The 14,763-nt window shown below is 52.7% G+C and overlaps 2 protein-coding genes across 2 annotated transcripts; both read right to left on the bottom strand.

The window, feature by feature from the left end:
- Positions 1 to 12,565: 12,565 nt before the first annotated feature.
- Positions 12,566 to 13,254, bottom strand: TMEM239 (transmembrane protein 239). The gene is made up of 2 exons (XM_002710911.4): positions 13,145 to 13,254; positions 12,566 to 13,048 (listed from the first exon to the last, which is right to left on the bottom strand). The coding sequence occupies exon 2, from the start codon at positions 13,035 to 13,037 to the stop codon at positions 12,579 to 12,581; it is 459 nt and encodes a 152-aa protein (XP_002710957.2). The 5' UTR covers positions 13,038 to 13,048; positions 13,145 to 13,254; the 3' UTR covers positions 12,566 to 12,578.
- A 504-nt stretch (positions 13,255 to 13,758) lies between these two features.
- C11H20orf141 (chromosome 11 C20orf141 homolog) lies at positions 13,759 to 14,559 on the bottom strand. The gene is made up of 2 exons (XM_008256236.3): positions 14,125 to 14,559; positions 13,759 to 14,030 (listed from the first exon to the last, which is right to left on the bottom strand). Exons 1-2 carry the CDS (start codon positions 14,388 to 14,390, stop codon positions 13,793 to 13,795), a joined length of 504 nt encoding a protein of 167 aa, XP_008254458.2. The 5' UTR covers positions 14,391 to 14,559; the 3' UTR covers positions 13,759 to 13,792.
- Positions 14,560 to 14,763: the final 204 nt, after the last annotated feature.

Here is a 14,763-nt window from a genome sequence, read left to right as displayed (position 1 = left end):
TAACGCGAAATTCTTGCATTAACTCTCAGTACTTGTGAAATTTTACCCTGGCAAAGGACACAGCATCTCGCTAGAAAGGAGACAGAGCAGGAGGTCAGAACTGTGGGATGTGGCTAGCAGTCTACTAGGCTAAATGTAAACGAAAGGAAGCTGTTGACACACACTGGTGTCCAGGAAACTGGTACAGACGCAGTGACTTAACAGTGTCTTTGAGAGGAAGCCCAGTGCGACTGCAAAGATACCAGCACAGAGCCTGAGACAAAAATGCTTCGTTTGATTTGGTGTGGAAGAGGAAGGGAACATAGAAGGCTTTTTGTTACAGGACAGTGTAAGATTTTAGATGATCTTTGCAAAAGTGGACTTTTTTTTTTTTTTCCTTTTCATGAACAAAACCCTGTCCTTGGAGCAGCCCTCTTCAGCTTCACCTGGCTTGCTCAGTCTTGTCACTGCTGCCTACCATTCCTTCTCAGAACCCTTTTTATTCCAGTGTTACTGGAGAAAACGGTGTACCTTGACTGATTCGCCAGGAAAAGGAAGATGAGTTTCCCAGCCTTGCTGGGCCTTCTCTGTGGCTTGCCATTCTCTTCTCCAAGAATTCCCCATCACCTTCCCTACCAGGCCTTTCCAAGGCTTTTTTCCCCCTCTCAAAAACCACACGCCAGTTCTAGAACTCTCTGTAGCAACCTGGAGACTGTTCGATGTGCTCAATATCCCCTCTTTATCTCTCTTTTTCTAATTCCTACCTCCACTTCGTGGTGGCTGGTGTCACCCACAGGTCCCATAGCCTTTATTCGGTGTCCCAACACCTCTTGCCCTTAACACTTTCCTATATGTTTTCAGTCACTGAGGTAGCTTCACCTCTTTAAATGTAAAATTTATCCTAAGAGTAAAATAAAGGAGAGAAATTATTTTCAGTTTGTCATTGCGTAAGTGTAAAATACAAGACTTAAGAAGTTTTGACTCTATATTTTAGATTTTATTCAGTTATAACCAGGAAACAGGAAGCTTAAGAACAGCCTTTAAGAAGTCATCACTTGCATTTAAGTTGTTTCTAGGCCTTTGTTTTGAGACATGAAAATCTTATTATATCAGTTACGTGAGTCCACTTTTTTTTTTTTTTTTTTTTTTTTTTTTTTTTTTGACAGGCAGAGTGGACAGTGAGAGAGAGAGACAGAAAGGTCTTCCTTTTTTACGTTGGTTCACCCTCCAATGGCCGCCACGGCCGGTGCGCTGCGGCCGGTGCACCGCGCTGATCTGAAGGCAGGAGCCAGGTGCTTCTCCTGGTCTCCCATGGGGTGCAGGGCCCAAGCACTTGGGCCATCCTCCACTGCCTTCCCAGGCCACAGCAGAGAGCTGGCCTGGAAGAGGAGCAACCGGGAAAGAATCCGGCGCCCTGACTGGGACTAGAAACCGGTGTGCCGGCGCCCCTAGGTGGAGGATTAGCCTAGTGAGCCGCGGCGCCGGCCAGAAAAAGATTTTTAATCTAAACTGGATGTCTCCTAAAGAAAGTAGGTAACTTGCCTTTTGTTACGTTGTGCAATTCCTTGCATAGATTGCATATTAATTTTAGTGTTTAAGTTCATCTAAACATAATCAGTAAAAGCAGAGAGAATCTGCCGATTGCAAGATAATGAACCTGTTCTTACTTGAACAAACACAAACCTGTTTAATTAGAGTGTAATTGACATACAGTAAACTAGCACATGTTTAAAGCAGGTAAGCATACCTATATATCTAAAACCATCATCACAAAGTAATGAAATGTATCCTCTTGCCCTGCCCACCACCTCTCACATCTCCCTCTCCTGTTCCCAGGCAACCACTGATACTGACATGCTCTCTATTGCTGAAGATAAATCTGCATTTCATAGAATTTTATATAAACAACCATTCAGTAGGTACTCTTTTTTTTTTCCCCATCTTGATTCTTTAATGCTGCTTAATAAATGGGATTAAAGGAACAATTGGGAATTCATCCAAGTTGTGTGTATCAGCAGTTCATTCCATGTTTTTTTATGAACTTTTTTAATAGAAAGCTTTTATTTGACAAATAAAAATTTCATAGGCACAACTTTTGGATTATAGCAATTCTTCCCCCCATACCCGCCCTCCTACCCCCAAACTTTTATTCTGTTTTACAGCTAAGTTGTATTCTCTTTTATGGATGGATCTACCAATATTTATCCATTCACCCATTCATTGACTTTAAAAAATTATTCACTTGAAAGGCAGACAGATTCAATCTCCTGTCTGCTGCTCCACTCCCAAAATGCCACAGCAGCCAGGTTTAGGCCAGGCTGAATCCAGGTCTCCCATATAGGTGGCAGGGGCCCAGGTGCTTGAGCCGTCACCTGCTGCCTCCCTGTTTGTGCATTATCTGGAAGCTGGAATCGGAGTCAGCTGGAACTCAAACCGAGCCACTCTCATATGGCATCCTAAGTGATATCTTAACTGTTGCACCAAATGCTTCTCATTTTTTAGTTAATGTATATATGTGGCATAAGGTATGAGTCAAAATTTATTTTTGTATGCATATGCAATGGCTCTAGCATTTTTTGAAGACGACTTTTTATCTGCTAAATTGCCTGTGCACCTTCATCAAAACTCGCTTGTCCACATATGTGTGCCTGTATTTCTGGACTCAACTCTCCCATTTATCTGTTTGTCTGTATGCCAATACTGCCAATACCATACTGTTGACTGTAACTTTATTATAATTCTTAAAATCAGATTGTGTTAGTACTTCAGCTTCATTCTTTTTTAAAAAATATTTATTTATTTATTTGAAAGTCAGAGTTATACAGAGAGAGGAAAGGCAGAGAGAGAGGTCCTCCATCCGATGGTTCACTCCCCAATTGGCCACAATGGCCAGAGCTGCGCCGATCTGAAGCCAGGATCCAGAGCTTCTTCTGGGAATCCCATGTGGATGCAGGGGCCCAAGGACTTGGGCCATCCTGTACTGCCATCCCAGGCCATAGCAGAGAGCTGGATCGGAAGTGGAGCAGCCGGGTCTCGAACCGGTGCCCATATGGGAAGCTAATGCTTCAGGCCAGGGCATTAACCCACTGCACCACTGTGCCAGCCCATTCAGCTTCATTCTTTTTATTATTATTTTTTTTTATTTTTGCCAGGCAGAGTTAGACAGTGAGAGAGAGAGACAGAGTTATAGACAGTGAGAGAGAGACAGAGAGAGGTCTTCCTTCCGTTGGTTCACTCCCCTAATGGCTGCCATGGCCAGCCCAGCTTCATTCTTTATCAAAGTCATTTGGCTATTCTGTGTCCCTTTATGTTTCTAGAGTTTCAGAATCAGCTTTTTGCTTTCTACAAAAGCTTTGCGATTTTTACTGTGATCATAATTGCATTGTAGGCCAAACTGGGGCAAACTGACATTCTGACAATATGTCTGACACATATCTGACCCCGTGCACAAGGAATATCTCTCCCATTATTTAGGTGTTTAATTTCTCTCAGTCATATTTTGTAGTTATCAGTGTACAGACCTTTCACATCTTTTGTCAGATTTACCTTTGAGCTCGACCCGTGAGGCCCACAAACTGCTGGGATGGTGGAGTGACTACATTCTTCTGCAAGAAGCACCAGAGACAAGTTCTAGTGAACATGTCCATTTTATTAACAACCACATACACTTTTTAAAGGGCAGGCAGGGCAGGCGCTGTGGCTCACTTGGCTAATCCTCCACCTGCGGCGCCGGCACCCCAGGTTCTAGTCCTGGTTGGGGCGCCGGATTCTGTCCTGGTTGCTCCTCTTCCAGTCCAGCTCTCTGCTGTGGCCCGGGAGGGCAGTGGAGGATGGCCCAAGTGCTTGGGTCCCTGCACCCTCATGGGAGACCGGGAGGAGGTACCCGGCTCCTGGCTTCGGATCAGTGGCACAGCGCCGGCTATTAGGGGAGTGAACCAATGGAAGGAAGACCTTTCTCTCTGTCTCTCTCACTAACTCTGCCTGGCCCCCCTCCCCCCAAAAAAGGCAGAAGGGGCGTAACTAATTCAGAGCAACACTAATTCTATAGGGTAGAACTGATATTGGCGCCGCTCTGCTTCTCCAATCAGCTTGAAGGTCACGTAGCTAGGATAGCTTCCCAGGTGGTCCTAATGGGCCTGGGTCACGCTGGGGAGCTATTTACCTGATTAGCAATTACAGGGTCCTTTTCAGGGAGTGAGGGTGGGGAAAAGTGCCTGGGGCTCCCACTGCCTGCCAGCAATCAGGTTGTGGGGTCCTTCCCGGGAGGCATGGTGTGCCAAATTTCTTTGAATATAGTGGGATACTACACACTAATCAAAAGGGATGCAGCCGGCACTGTGGCATAGTGGGTTAAAGCCCCAGCCTGTAGCTCTGGCATCCCATATGGGCGCTGGTTCGAGTCCTGGCTGCTCCACTTCCAATCCAGCTCTCTGCTATGGCCTGGGAAAGCAGTGGAAGATGGCCCAAGTCCCTGGGCCCCTGTACCCATGTGGGAGACCTAGAAGAAGCTCCTGGCTCCTGGCTTTGGATTGGCTCAGCTCTGGCCATTGCGGTCATCTGGGGAGTGAACCAGCAGATGGAAGACTTCTCTCTGTCTCTGGTTCTACCTCTCTGTAACTCTGTCTTTCAAATAAATAAATCTTTAAAAAAAAGTATGGAAAATATATTTGGAAAAAAATCAAAAGGGACAAGCTATTGGTAGATGAACGAGATACATTAATCTCACAGACCAGACTCAAAAGAAGCCAGAGACAAGTGTGCATTTTCTTTAAATATTGATTGATTGACTTGAAAGAGTTACAGAGGAGAAACAGACAGGGGATCTTCCATCTGCTGATTCACTTCCCTAGACATTGGCAACAGCCAGGGCTGGGCCAGGCCAAAGTCAGGAGCCAGGAGCTTCCTCCAGGTCTGTATGGGGGTGAAGGGGCCAAGTACTTGAGCCATCAACCTCTGCTTTTCCAGGCACATTACCAGGTGGATCAGAAGTGGAGCAGCTGGGACTTGAACTAGCGTCCATATGAGATGCCAGCATTGCAGGTGGCAGCTTAACCTACTACAGAGCACCAGCCCCACAAGTGTACATGCATTTTTATGACTTTTGTTCCAAATGATCTCAAGAATAGGTTAATCTATGGTGTTAGATGTTAGAAAATAGTTACTTGGGGAGGTATTGATTGAGCTGGAACATAATGGAATTTTGAAGGGTGATGGAAAAGTTCTGTGTCCACCTGGGTGGTGGTTCCATGGATACACACATACATAAAGTTCACTGAGCCATATGCCCAGGATTTTTGTTTAAAGATTTATTTATGTATTTTAGAAGAGTTAGAGGGAGAGAAAGAGAGAGAGATCTTCTGTCCACTGGTTCATTCCCCAGATGGTCACAGCAGCCAGTGCTGGGCAGGACTGAAGCCAGAAACCAGGAGCTTCATCGAGGTCTCCCATGTGGGTTCGGGGGCCCAAGCATTTGGGCCATCCTTTGCAGCTTTCCCAGATACTTTAGCAAGGAGCTGGACTAGAAGTGGAGCATGGGACATAGGATGCCGGTGTCGCAGGTGGCTGCTTTCCCTGCTAGCCAACACTAGCCCTCTGTGTGTGTGTGCGTGTGTGAGTGTGTATTTTTAAAAGATTTATTTTGAAAGTGTTAGAGAGAGAGAGAGGGATATCTTTGATCCGCTGGTTCCCTCCCCAGATGGCTGCAACTATCAGTGCTGGGTCACAAGCTTTGCAATTTTGCATTAATGCAAAGTGTGTCTGTGGATGATAATGTCAAGTAAAAGAAGATCAGGACTTTTTTCCCCAGGAATGCTATTAAATGTAGTTTAATATTGAAACATAAAAACTCTTTGGTAAAAAATAATTTACACACAAAATAAAGCAGAACAACCTAATTGTCCTCATAATAGATATACAAAAAGCAGTTTTATCATTCAACATCTAATCATGATCAAATCTTCAGTAAACTAGTCATGGAAAGGAATTTCCTTAACTAGATAAAAGCTATACTGTCAAAATCTGCAGTCACCTATGTCATTCTTTTTAATTAATATATATATATATATGAGATTTATTTGAGAGACAGAATTGCAGAAAGAGAAACAGAGAAACAGAGAAAGAGGTCTTCTCTCCAATGGTTCACTCCCTAAGTGGCCACAAGACCCAGAGCTGGACTGATCAGAAGCCAGGAGCCAGGAGCTTCTTCTTGGTCTCCCATGCAGGTGCAGAGGCCAAGCACTTGGGCCATCTTCCACTGCTTTCCCAGGCTACCAGCAGGTAGCTGGACCCGAAGTGGAGCAGTCGGAATTTGAACCGGGGCCCAGATGGGTGCTGGTGCTGCAGGTGGAGACTTAACCCACTATGCCACAGCTCTGGCCCCTAATTATTTTTTTTTTTTTAATTTGAAAGAGTGACACAGGGAAAGAGTGAGTGAGCTTGCATCCAGTGTTCACTTTCCAAGTGTCCACAACAGCTGGACCTGAGCCAGCTCCATCTGGGTCTCCCACATGGGTGGCAGGATCCTAAGTGCTTGGGCCATCTTTGGCTGCTTTCCCATATGCATTAACAAGGAGCTGGACTGGAAGTGGAGCAGCTAGGACTCATACCAGTACTCAGATATTAGATGCCAGTGTTGCAAACGGCAGCTTAACCCTCTCACCACAGTAGCAACCCCTGTGAAATTCTTAATGGTTGACTCTTAGAGACAATACCTTTTAAATCAGAAGCAAATAAAAAGTTTCTATGGGGATGGGTGTTTGGTGTAGAGGTTAAGACCCTGCTTGGGATGCCCCTTTCCCATTTAGGAGTGCCTGAGTTCAAGTCCAAATTCCACTGCTGAGTCTAACTTCCTGTTAAGGTACCCCTGGTGGTTTGGTTCCACCATGTGGGAGACCCAGATGGAGTTCCCCACTGCTGGTTTAGGGGTATTGGGGGCATTTGGGGAGTGAATCACTGCATGAGAGATCTCTCTCTGCCTTTTAAATAAATGCTTTTGTAAAAATGCCTGTGAACAATTCCATACGCTATTGTCTGAGAAACCTCACTTGCACAGTAAGGTGAAGAACACAGAGGAAAGGGCCCTATCCTGATATCTTTTATCTACTGAAAAATTTTCATTTTATTTGAAAGGCAAAACAACAGAGAGAGAGAGAGACACAGATAGCTTCTGTCTGCCCGTTCACTCCCCAGATGCCCATGCAGTAGGCATGATTGTGCCAGGCTGAAGCCAGGAGTCTGGAACTCAGTCTGGGTCTCCCGTGTGGGAGGCAGGAACCCATGTACTTGAACCATCACCTGCTGCTTCCCGGTGTTCCCATTAGGCAGGATGCTGGAGGGGAAGCAGTGTAGTCAGGATTGGAGCCAGGTAGCCCATGGTGGGATGCCAGGGACGTGGGTGCCCCAAGCAGTGTCTTAGCTGCTGAGCCATACAAACATCTTCCCCTGGCTTCTGGCTTCTGGATGGATGTGGTCTCCTTTGGTTAGGGAGCTTCATAACCTTCATATCAGTTACAAGTACTTTGCAAGTATACACGTCAGATGTCAGTTTTTAAAAAATGGTATCTGGGCCAGCACTGTGGTGCAGCAAATTAAGTTGCCACCTGCAGTGACAGTTCAAGTCCCCACTCCTCCACTTCTTTTTTTTTTTTTTTAAGATTTATTTATTTATTTGAAAGTTACACACAGAGAGAGAGGTCTTCCATCCTCTGGTTCACTCCCCAATTGGCTGCAACAGCCGGAGCTGTGCCGATCCGACGCCAGGAGCCAGGAGCTTCCTCTGGGTTTCCCAAGGACTTGGGCCATCTTCTACTGCTTTCCCAGGCCATAGCAGAGAGCTGGATTGGAAGAGGAGCAGCCGGGACTCAATCTGGCGCCCATATGGGATGCTGGCACCACAGGCAGCGGCTTTACCGGCTACGCCTCAGTGCAGTGCTGCCACCTCCCCTCCATTTCTGATCCATTTCTGATCCAGCTCCCTGCTAATGCATCTGGAAAAGCTGCCGAAGATGGCCCAAGTGCTTGGGCCCCTGCACCCTTGTGGGAGGCCCAGATGAAGCTCCTGGCTTTGGCCTGCCTGGCGCAGCCCTGGCTGTTGCAGCCATCTGGGGAGTGAATCAGCAGATAGAAGACTTCTGTCTCTCTGCTTCTCCCTCTCTATCTCTGCCTTTCAAATAAACGAATCTTTTAAAAATTGTTTTTGAGTTAGACTTTTTTTTTTTTTACCTTGAAGACACAGACCATAAAGGTTGGCAGAAACAGCAGATGTTACATCGAGTTTTTATTTTTCAAGAGAAAACACTTGAAGGACTCAGTGTAAAGGAAGCAAGAGTCACTTCCAGTCTCCAGATCCAGATGCCTGTTCGGCAAGGACAGTAAAATAACTTGTCCAGAGTTGACTGCATCAGACACTGACAGACCTCATAAAGGACAGCTCTTCACCCACGCTGGACTGGGCTCTGCCCTCCAAGGATGGGCATGGGTCTTCGGGGGACTAGGGCGGGAGACCCAGGGCCAGGGGTGAGGACGCGGGAAGCTGCCTCTGCCTGGCCCCAGCTGCGGCCCCTCGCTGGGGGCGCCGGTGTCCCAGCAGGCGAAATCCTTTCGGGCCCGGGTCTTCTGCCTCCGCTTTCCCGCCGAGCCCGACTCTTCGTGGGCACCCGCGATCGCCGCCAGGGGGCGCGCCTTGCCCGGTCGGCCGCGGGTCGTAGAGCTGAGATTCCCGGCGACAGCGAACGCTCCTAGACCACTAGCCCCTTCCAGGCACACAGCCCTCCGACCCAGGGCTAGGCTTGGGCATTTCCCACCCAGCCGCAGGCCCTCGCTCTCCACGCTCTGCCTTACGGTCGACGCCCTCGCCCCTCTCAGTGCACCCGAACGCGAGGGAGAGAGCATTGCCCTCAGCGTCCCGCGTCCCGCGGCCAGCCTCAGGGCTCCGGCGCGGGCGGGGCTCCTCCGCCGCGCTCTGCACCCCAGCCTCATCGGAGCGGTTGCCTCAATGCGCCCCCCAGCCTCTGGTCCTTGGGCGTCCTTCCCCACCCAGTCCCCCTCCCCTTCCTCCCCTGTGGCGGCCGCAGCTCCGGCCCGGGAGCCACTTCACTGCTGCCTCCAGCCTTCCTTTTCCCTGCACCCACTAGGCTGGGGGAGAGAGCCCCGCGCGGCTTCCTGCATCCAGGGGCCACTGACCGGCCATCTCCCCCCACCCAAGCCTGCGTCCCCCGAGGACGCCCCAGGACCAGGGGCGGGGCACTGAGGCGCAGGCACAAGTGTGCGGGAGCGGGAGGGGGCCTGTCTGCCTCTTGTTCTTGGGGGAGGGCAGCCTTCCGGAGCGCCCCCTACGCCTGCGTATCCCCCAGGTCGTGTTTGCCGCCGTGTAGCCCCTCTCTCCTTAGCCGCTAGACCCCACGCGGCTGACTGCTTCTGCTCCAGTCCCCCGTTGCTGGGTCCCCACTGCCCACCCCTGACGTCATCAGAGCGGGCTGGGGGGCGGGGACAAAGACCCCACTACCTAGGTGGTGCAGGCTGAGGGGACGGCTGTTCCTCCTGGCCCAAACCGGAAAGTATCCCCAGGCTTGGGTTTCAAAGTCCTTTGACTCTAAACGGGTGACTTGCTACATATCAAGGAACTTCGGGAATCCTATTGATACCATTTGTCCCCTCTCAAGACCCCTTACTTTGTCCTCTCATCTCTAAACCCTGCACCCGCCTGCCTGCCCCTAGTTGTCCATTCCATTCCGTGCATCTTTTGTTTTTATGTATTCTTGGGGGAAAAAAAAAGGAAGTGTCTTGTTTTTCTGGCATGCATTTTAAGTTCCTACAAAAGGAGTTATGTCGCTTCTTTTTACTCAGTTCTCAGCTTCTAAGACCGGTCACTTCTGACTGCTGCTTCCTCTCCCTGGAGCCCGTGGTGCAGGTCTCACCCTTCCCATCCCCTGGCCCCTCTGATAGGTGACAGGTCTGGCCTGACACCAGCATCCTGGGAATCTTGTTAAAGGGCTGAGTGACTCAGCAGGTGTGGGGCAGGGCCCGAGGGTCCACATCTCACAGCAGCTCCCAGGAGATGCCTTTGTACTGCTGGTCCCAGGACAGCTGGGGGAGCAAGGCCCTCACAGCGCTCAGAAGACGTCACCGTGGCGTGCCTGGTCCTTTGATAAATATTGCCAGTCTGCTGTCCAGTCTGGCACCAGCTTATGCAATAGCAGCAGGGTAGGAGGGAGGAAGGCCTTCTCATTGCTCCTGCCCTCAGCCTGCCCCACCCCCACCCTTCCCAGTGCATCTGGTCCGGGCCAATCTCTCTCCTCTTGGCCTTAACTGGGATGGCCCTGAGCCTGCGCGGTGCTGCCCTAGCCAGGAATGCACAGTGATGGCAGTGATGTGTCCAGGCCAGGCTTCCCGGTCTCCAGTCCCGCCACCTCTCGGACAGGAGCCCTTGAGAGCAGGCACTGAGAAGCTGCGGGATTTCAGAGTGCTCATCCCTTTTCCCTCGAATGGCCTGCGAGGGTGCACTAGGATTCAGGTGGCCTGGCAGGTGGCTATCCTGAGCCTGGCTTCTCTTCGTCACAGCATGGTCTAACGTATGGTGCTAGGGCCCAGACCAGGCGCTTCCCTGCATGCCACAAGCCCCGCAGGGGCCCTAGAATAGGTGTTCTTGCCTTCGTTTTACCCACGAGGAAAATGAAGTTCAGGAAAGTTTAGCAACGGTGGTCAAGATCACAGAGCTTGGAGAGTGACGTCAGGGGGCGGCCACTCGGTGCAACGGTTAAGGCGTCACTGGGGACGCTTGCATCCCATATTGGAACGCCTGTGTTGGAATCCCAGCTCTGCTCCCAATTCCACCTTCCTGCTAATGTATGCCTGGGAGGCAGAGGTAATGGCCCACGTAGCTGGGTCCCTGTCTCCCGTGTGGGAGACCTGGATGGAGTTCCCAGCTACTGGCTCCAGCTGTGAGCCAATGGATGGCTCTCTTTCTTTCTTTCTCTCTCTCTCTGCCTTTCAAAAAAAATAATAAATGATAATAATAAAGAAATTAATGAAAGTAATAAAATAAAGCCACTATTTTGGGTTTAAACCCAGCCTCAGCTAATACACCAAAGTCCCCGCTTGGAAGCCCAGCTATACCGCCTGCATGTCCTACCTTGTCCTCATTCAGCAGGCCACATTTCAGGGAAATTTGCAAAGAAACAAGGAGGAAGGGCTGGTTCTTGAGTTTCAGGCACTAATGCTGGAGACATGTAACCGCTGGCACGCAGGGTTATGAAACTCTAGTGAGTGGATTCTGGCAGAAATGAGCCAGGATTCCAAGGCTTGCCCCTAGGGCTTGAGAATTTAACCGGCAAAAGAGCAGGGCTTTGAGACTAGAGATTCGGGGGCACAGAGTCGGGGTTCGGGACTAGGCAGGAGTTGGGGAAGGTCGGGAGTGGAATGAGGGTCTGGCGGGTGGTCTGGGCTGTCGGTGAAATTGTCTATCCTGTACCTTGGTTTTGTCTAGAGGAGTCAGCAGCCTGTGTCCATGCCTCAAGGCCCTTGTGAAGGTGCTGTGGGCAGCTCGCTGGGTCAGCTTGGGAGACTCCCCGCACAGTGCTTTCCCCACTCGCTCAGCTGTGCAAGCATCACCTGGCACCAAGCCCCAGGCCCAGGCATTCCACAATCAGAAGGGTTCAACATCTGCAGGCGTGTACATCTGTTCCACACCTTCCAGCCTCTGTGTGCCATTTCAGGGCCAGAATCCTGCCCCCTGAAAACCTAGGGAACCATCCTCCTCCTTCCACGGCCTTTGGGAAAGGCCAACATGCTCTTAGAGCTGAAAACATGGTGCAGCTGTTTGGTCTTTACCAAGCTCTTCACAAGTAGCTGCTGCCTCCATTCAACAACCTCGTGACAGAGCTGGGACCCACTTGGCACTGGGGCTCCAAACAATCGACCAAAGCTGCACGCGGGGTGGCTGGGAGAAACAGGATGCTTGTTTTTCTATATCACGCCGTGGAGCTCTTGGAAAGTAGGTAGGTCTCTCTCTGAGAATCTTACTGCTCTGATGGGCCCACCTCCCAGACTTGGGGTTGTGCACTGAGGCTGGAGGCAGGAAGGAATCGGGACAGGGGGTATGCTTGGGCAGAGAGGCCTGGGCGTTGAGCGAGGTAAGGTCTCACCCAGCTCTTAGCCAAGCCCTCTTCCGGCTGGTTTTCTGTCAGCAGGGCTCTTCTAGGAGCCTGCTGGTCTCCCGGAGGTGGAAAGAGGGGATCAGTGGGACAAATGACAAGCCCGGGGTGCCCAGGTAGCTGAGCGACTAGGACAAAGTGGTGCTGCCAGTTGCAAAAGAGGCCCCAGTGGTGTCACCTCACCCAACATAGGTGCTCTCGGTGGCTTAGCCAAGCTCTGCCCCTGCCAAGCCATCTGTCTTGTCCCCTTTGGCCCTCACACCGGGTACCTGCAGCATCGGATTGAGGATGGTGCCCAAAGATGAGGTGCCCCGGCCCACACTAGGGACTGGGGGGGCCCGGGGCCTGCCGTGGCAGGAAGGCCCTGGTCCCACTGCTCTCCCCGACCCCGGGGACTCAGGCCGTGGGCCAGGGCTCAACAGACACAGGCAGCAGGATGGGGTTGCCCTTCTATTGGTCTAAGTCCTGAGCGTAGCCTGGGTGGGTCATGGAGGTGATGAGGCCCACGAGGCTCAGCAGCGTGGAGAAAAGCAGCAGGAAAGAGGCCGTGAAGAGTAGGGCGGGCAGGGCACTGAGCACCAGCAAGAGGATGGCCGGCAGCAGGTGGCTCCACACTGCGGCCACGACGGGCCACAGGGAGCCCAGCAGGTGGGAGCCGGTGGTGAACAGTGCGTGGCATAGCATCAGTGCCAACAGCAGGTAGAGTATGCCCTCCAGACCCCACAGCACACGCTGCAGGGGCTGCCGCCAGCCAGATGTGGACCACCACTGGACCCAGCTCTGGGGCACGTGGCATGCCCACCAGCGCACCCAGCCCTGCCGGGTGACCCAGGCCGACCAGGGCACCGCCGGCTGCGGTCCCTCGCCGGCCCCGATGGTGTCTGTTTCCACTCGCGGCGGCTGCATCATGGCTGGTGCACCTGCGGGAAGGAGCGGCCCTGGAGCCTCAGCGCAGGCTGGGGTGCAGGTGCACCAGGGGGGTGGGCTGGGGCTCTGAGTTGGGGGCTGGGACTTACCTCTGGGCAGAGCCTCCTAAGTCATGTTGTTTGCTGCTGCTACACCCAGGACGACCTGGCAGCCAGACCCGAGCCCCCGCTCTCACCCATCCCCTCCCTCCCCAGAGAAGCCCCATTGTGACCCGGGCTGGGGTGGGGTCCCACCAAGAGAAGAGTCACTGCAAGGTGTGAGGCTCACTTGAGTCCCTCTCCATGGACCCTCCAGGCTGGCAGGGAAGTCTGATGGGCACCGCAGGTGTAGCTTCTTGGACTTCCTCATGGGAAGCCCCACCCCTGCCCGACTCCCTCTCCCTTTCCTGCTGGCTAACACCCAGCACCTCTCCCCCTCCCCAGCCTCCTTTTAGTCTTTCTCTCTGAACCCTCATTCTCTAGAAACACAGTGGAGGCCAGAATGGCTGCTCCCAGCCCATACACCCTGAGATGGCCTCCACACCCTGCCCTGGGCTCCCTCTCTCGGACCCCACCGCCTCCAGCAGCCCCAAGACTCAGACCCAAGGTAGCCACTACCTAGGGTAGGAGGCCGCAGGTCCTTGAGGTTGAGGCTGGGAATAAGGAAGTCTTCTCGCCCTGCCCCACCTGCTCTCCAGCCCAGGATGGAGGCGAGGAGGCCTGAGGAGGCAGGATGGACACTGTATTTTGGGAGGGCACTCAGGCCCAAGGGTGGAGGCAGAAAGCCAGGCCCAGCAAGGCCAAGGGCAGACCATGAGCTCCCAAGAGCAGCCCCAGCCCCATGAGCAGCAGGAGCAGTGCATTCTGGGGGCTGAGCTGTGCAGGGGTTGGCCCCATGGGGCAGAGGTGAGACTCCTGCTGCCCTGGGCCCTCACCTGCCCCCTGATTCTGGCCCCTGCTGAGACGTCTGTGCTGTGGCAGGGAGCGGCTTGCAGGCCTGTGGAGAGAGAGGGTGGCAACTCAGAGAGGTCGGCCGGCCCCTGGCCTGCCTGCCTGCCTGCCCACTCCTGCCAGGGCTGCTGCCCCCTTACCTGTGGAGCAGGTCAAAGGCCAGGAAGCAGAGGAGCAGCAGCAGCAGCAGCAGGGCCAGGCCGGCCATGGAAAAGATTGCACGAATTGTCAGCCCCAGCGCCCCCAGCCCTAGGGCACTGTCCAGGAGCCGGGCCTGGCTAGGGTCCCAGGAGGACACATGTGCACGCGCTGCACCACTGGGCCCCTCCCCAGCACCCAGGCCTCTGGGAGAGACAGGGGGTGGAGCTGGGAGGGCTTTGGGCCTGGGTAGGCAGAGCTGGGTCATGGAGGGTGATGGAGGGGATGGGAAGGAGGAGGGTAGAGGGGGTGGGAGGGGGTGGGGCCCTGGCAGACACTCAAGGGTGAGCTCAGAGAGTGGGGAGCTGAGCTCCTCAGGAATCTCTCCCTCCCCACACACCCACCCACCAAGTCCTGCTCAGCTCCTCCCACTTCGCCCCCCATTCTGCGGACTGCCCAGCTGGGCCATTGTGACCTGTCGCCAGGTGGGCCCCGGGCCCAGGGAAAGGGCCACTGGGGTTCCGGCTTCCTCAGCAGCTGGTGGGCTCGTGGGGCTGAGCCAGGGAGTCAGCCATTCCTGAGAATAAGGCTCCTCTCCTGCCCTCCCACGAGTGGGCAGGGCCGTGTCAGGGCGGGGCGTC

The sequence above is a fragment of the Oryctolagus cuniculus genome, chromosome 11, assembly GCF_964237555.1.
Source record: "Oryctolagus cuniculus chromosome 11, mOryCun1.1, whole genome shotgun sequence".
Classification (NCBI taxonomy): domain Eukaryota; kingdom Metazoa; phylum Chordata; class Mammalia; order Lagomorpha; family Leporidae; genus Oryctolagus; species Oryctolagus cuniculus.
Note: the sequence above shows the minus strand (reverse complement) of the source record. Positions and strands in the feature narration are given on the sequence as shown.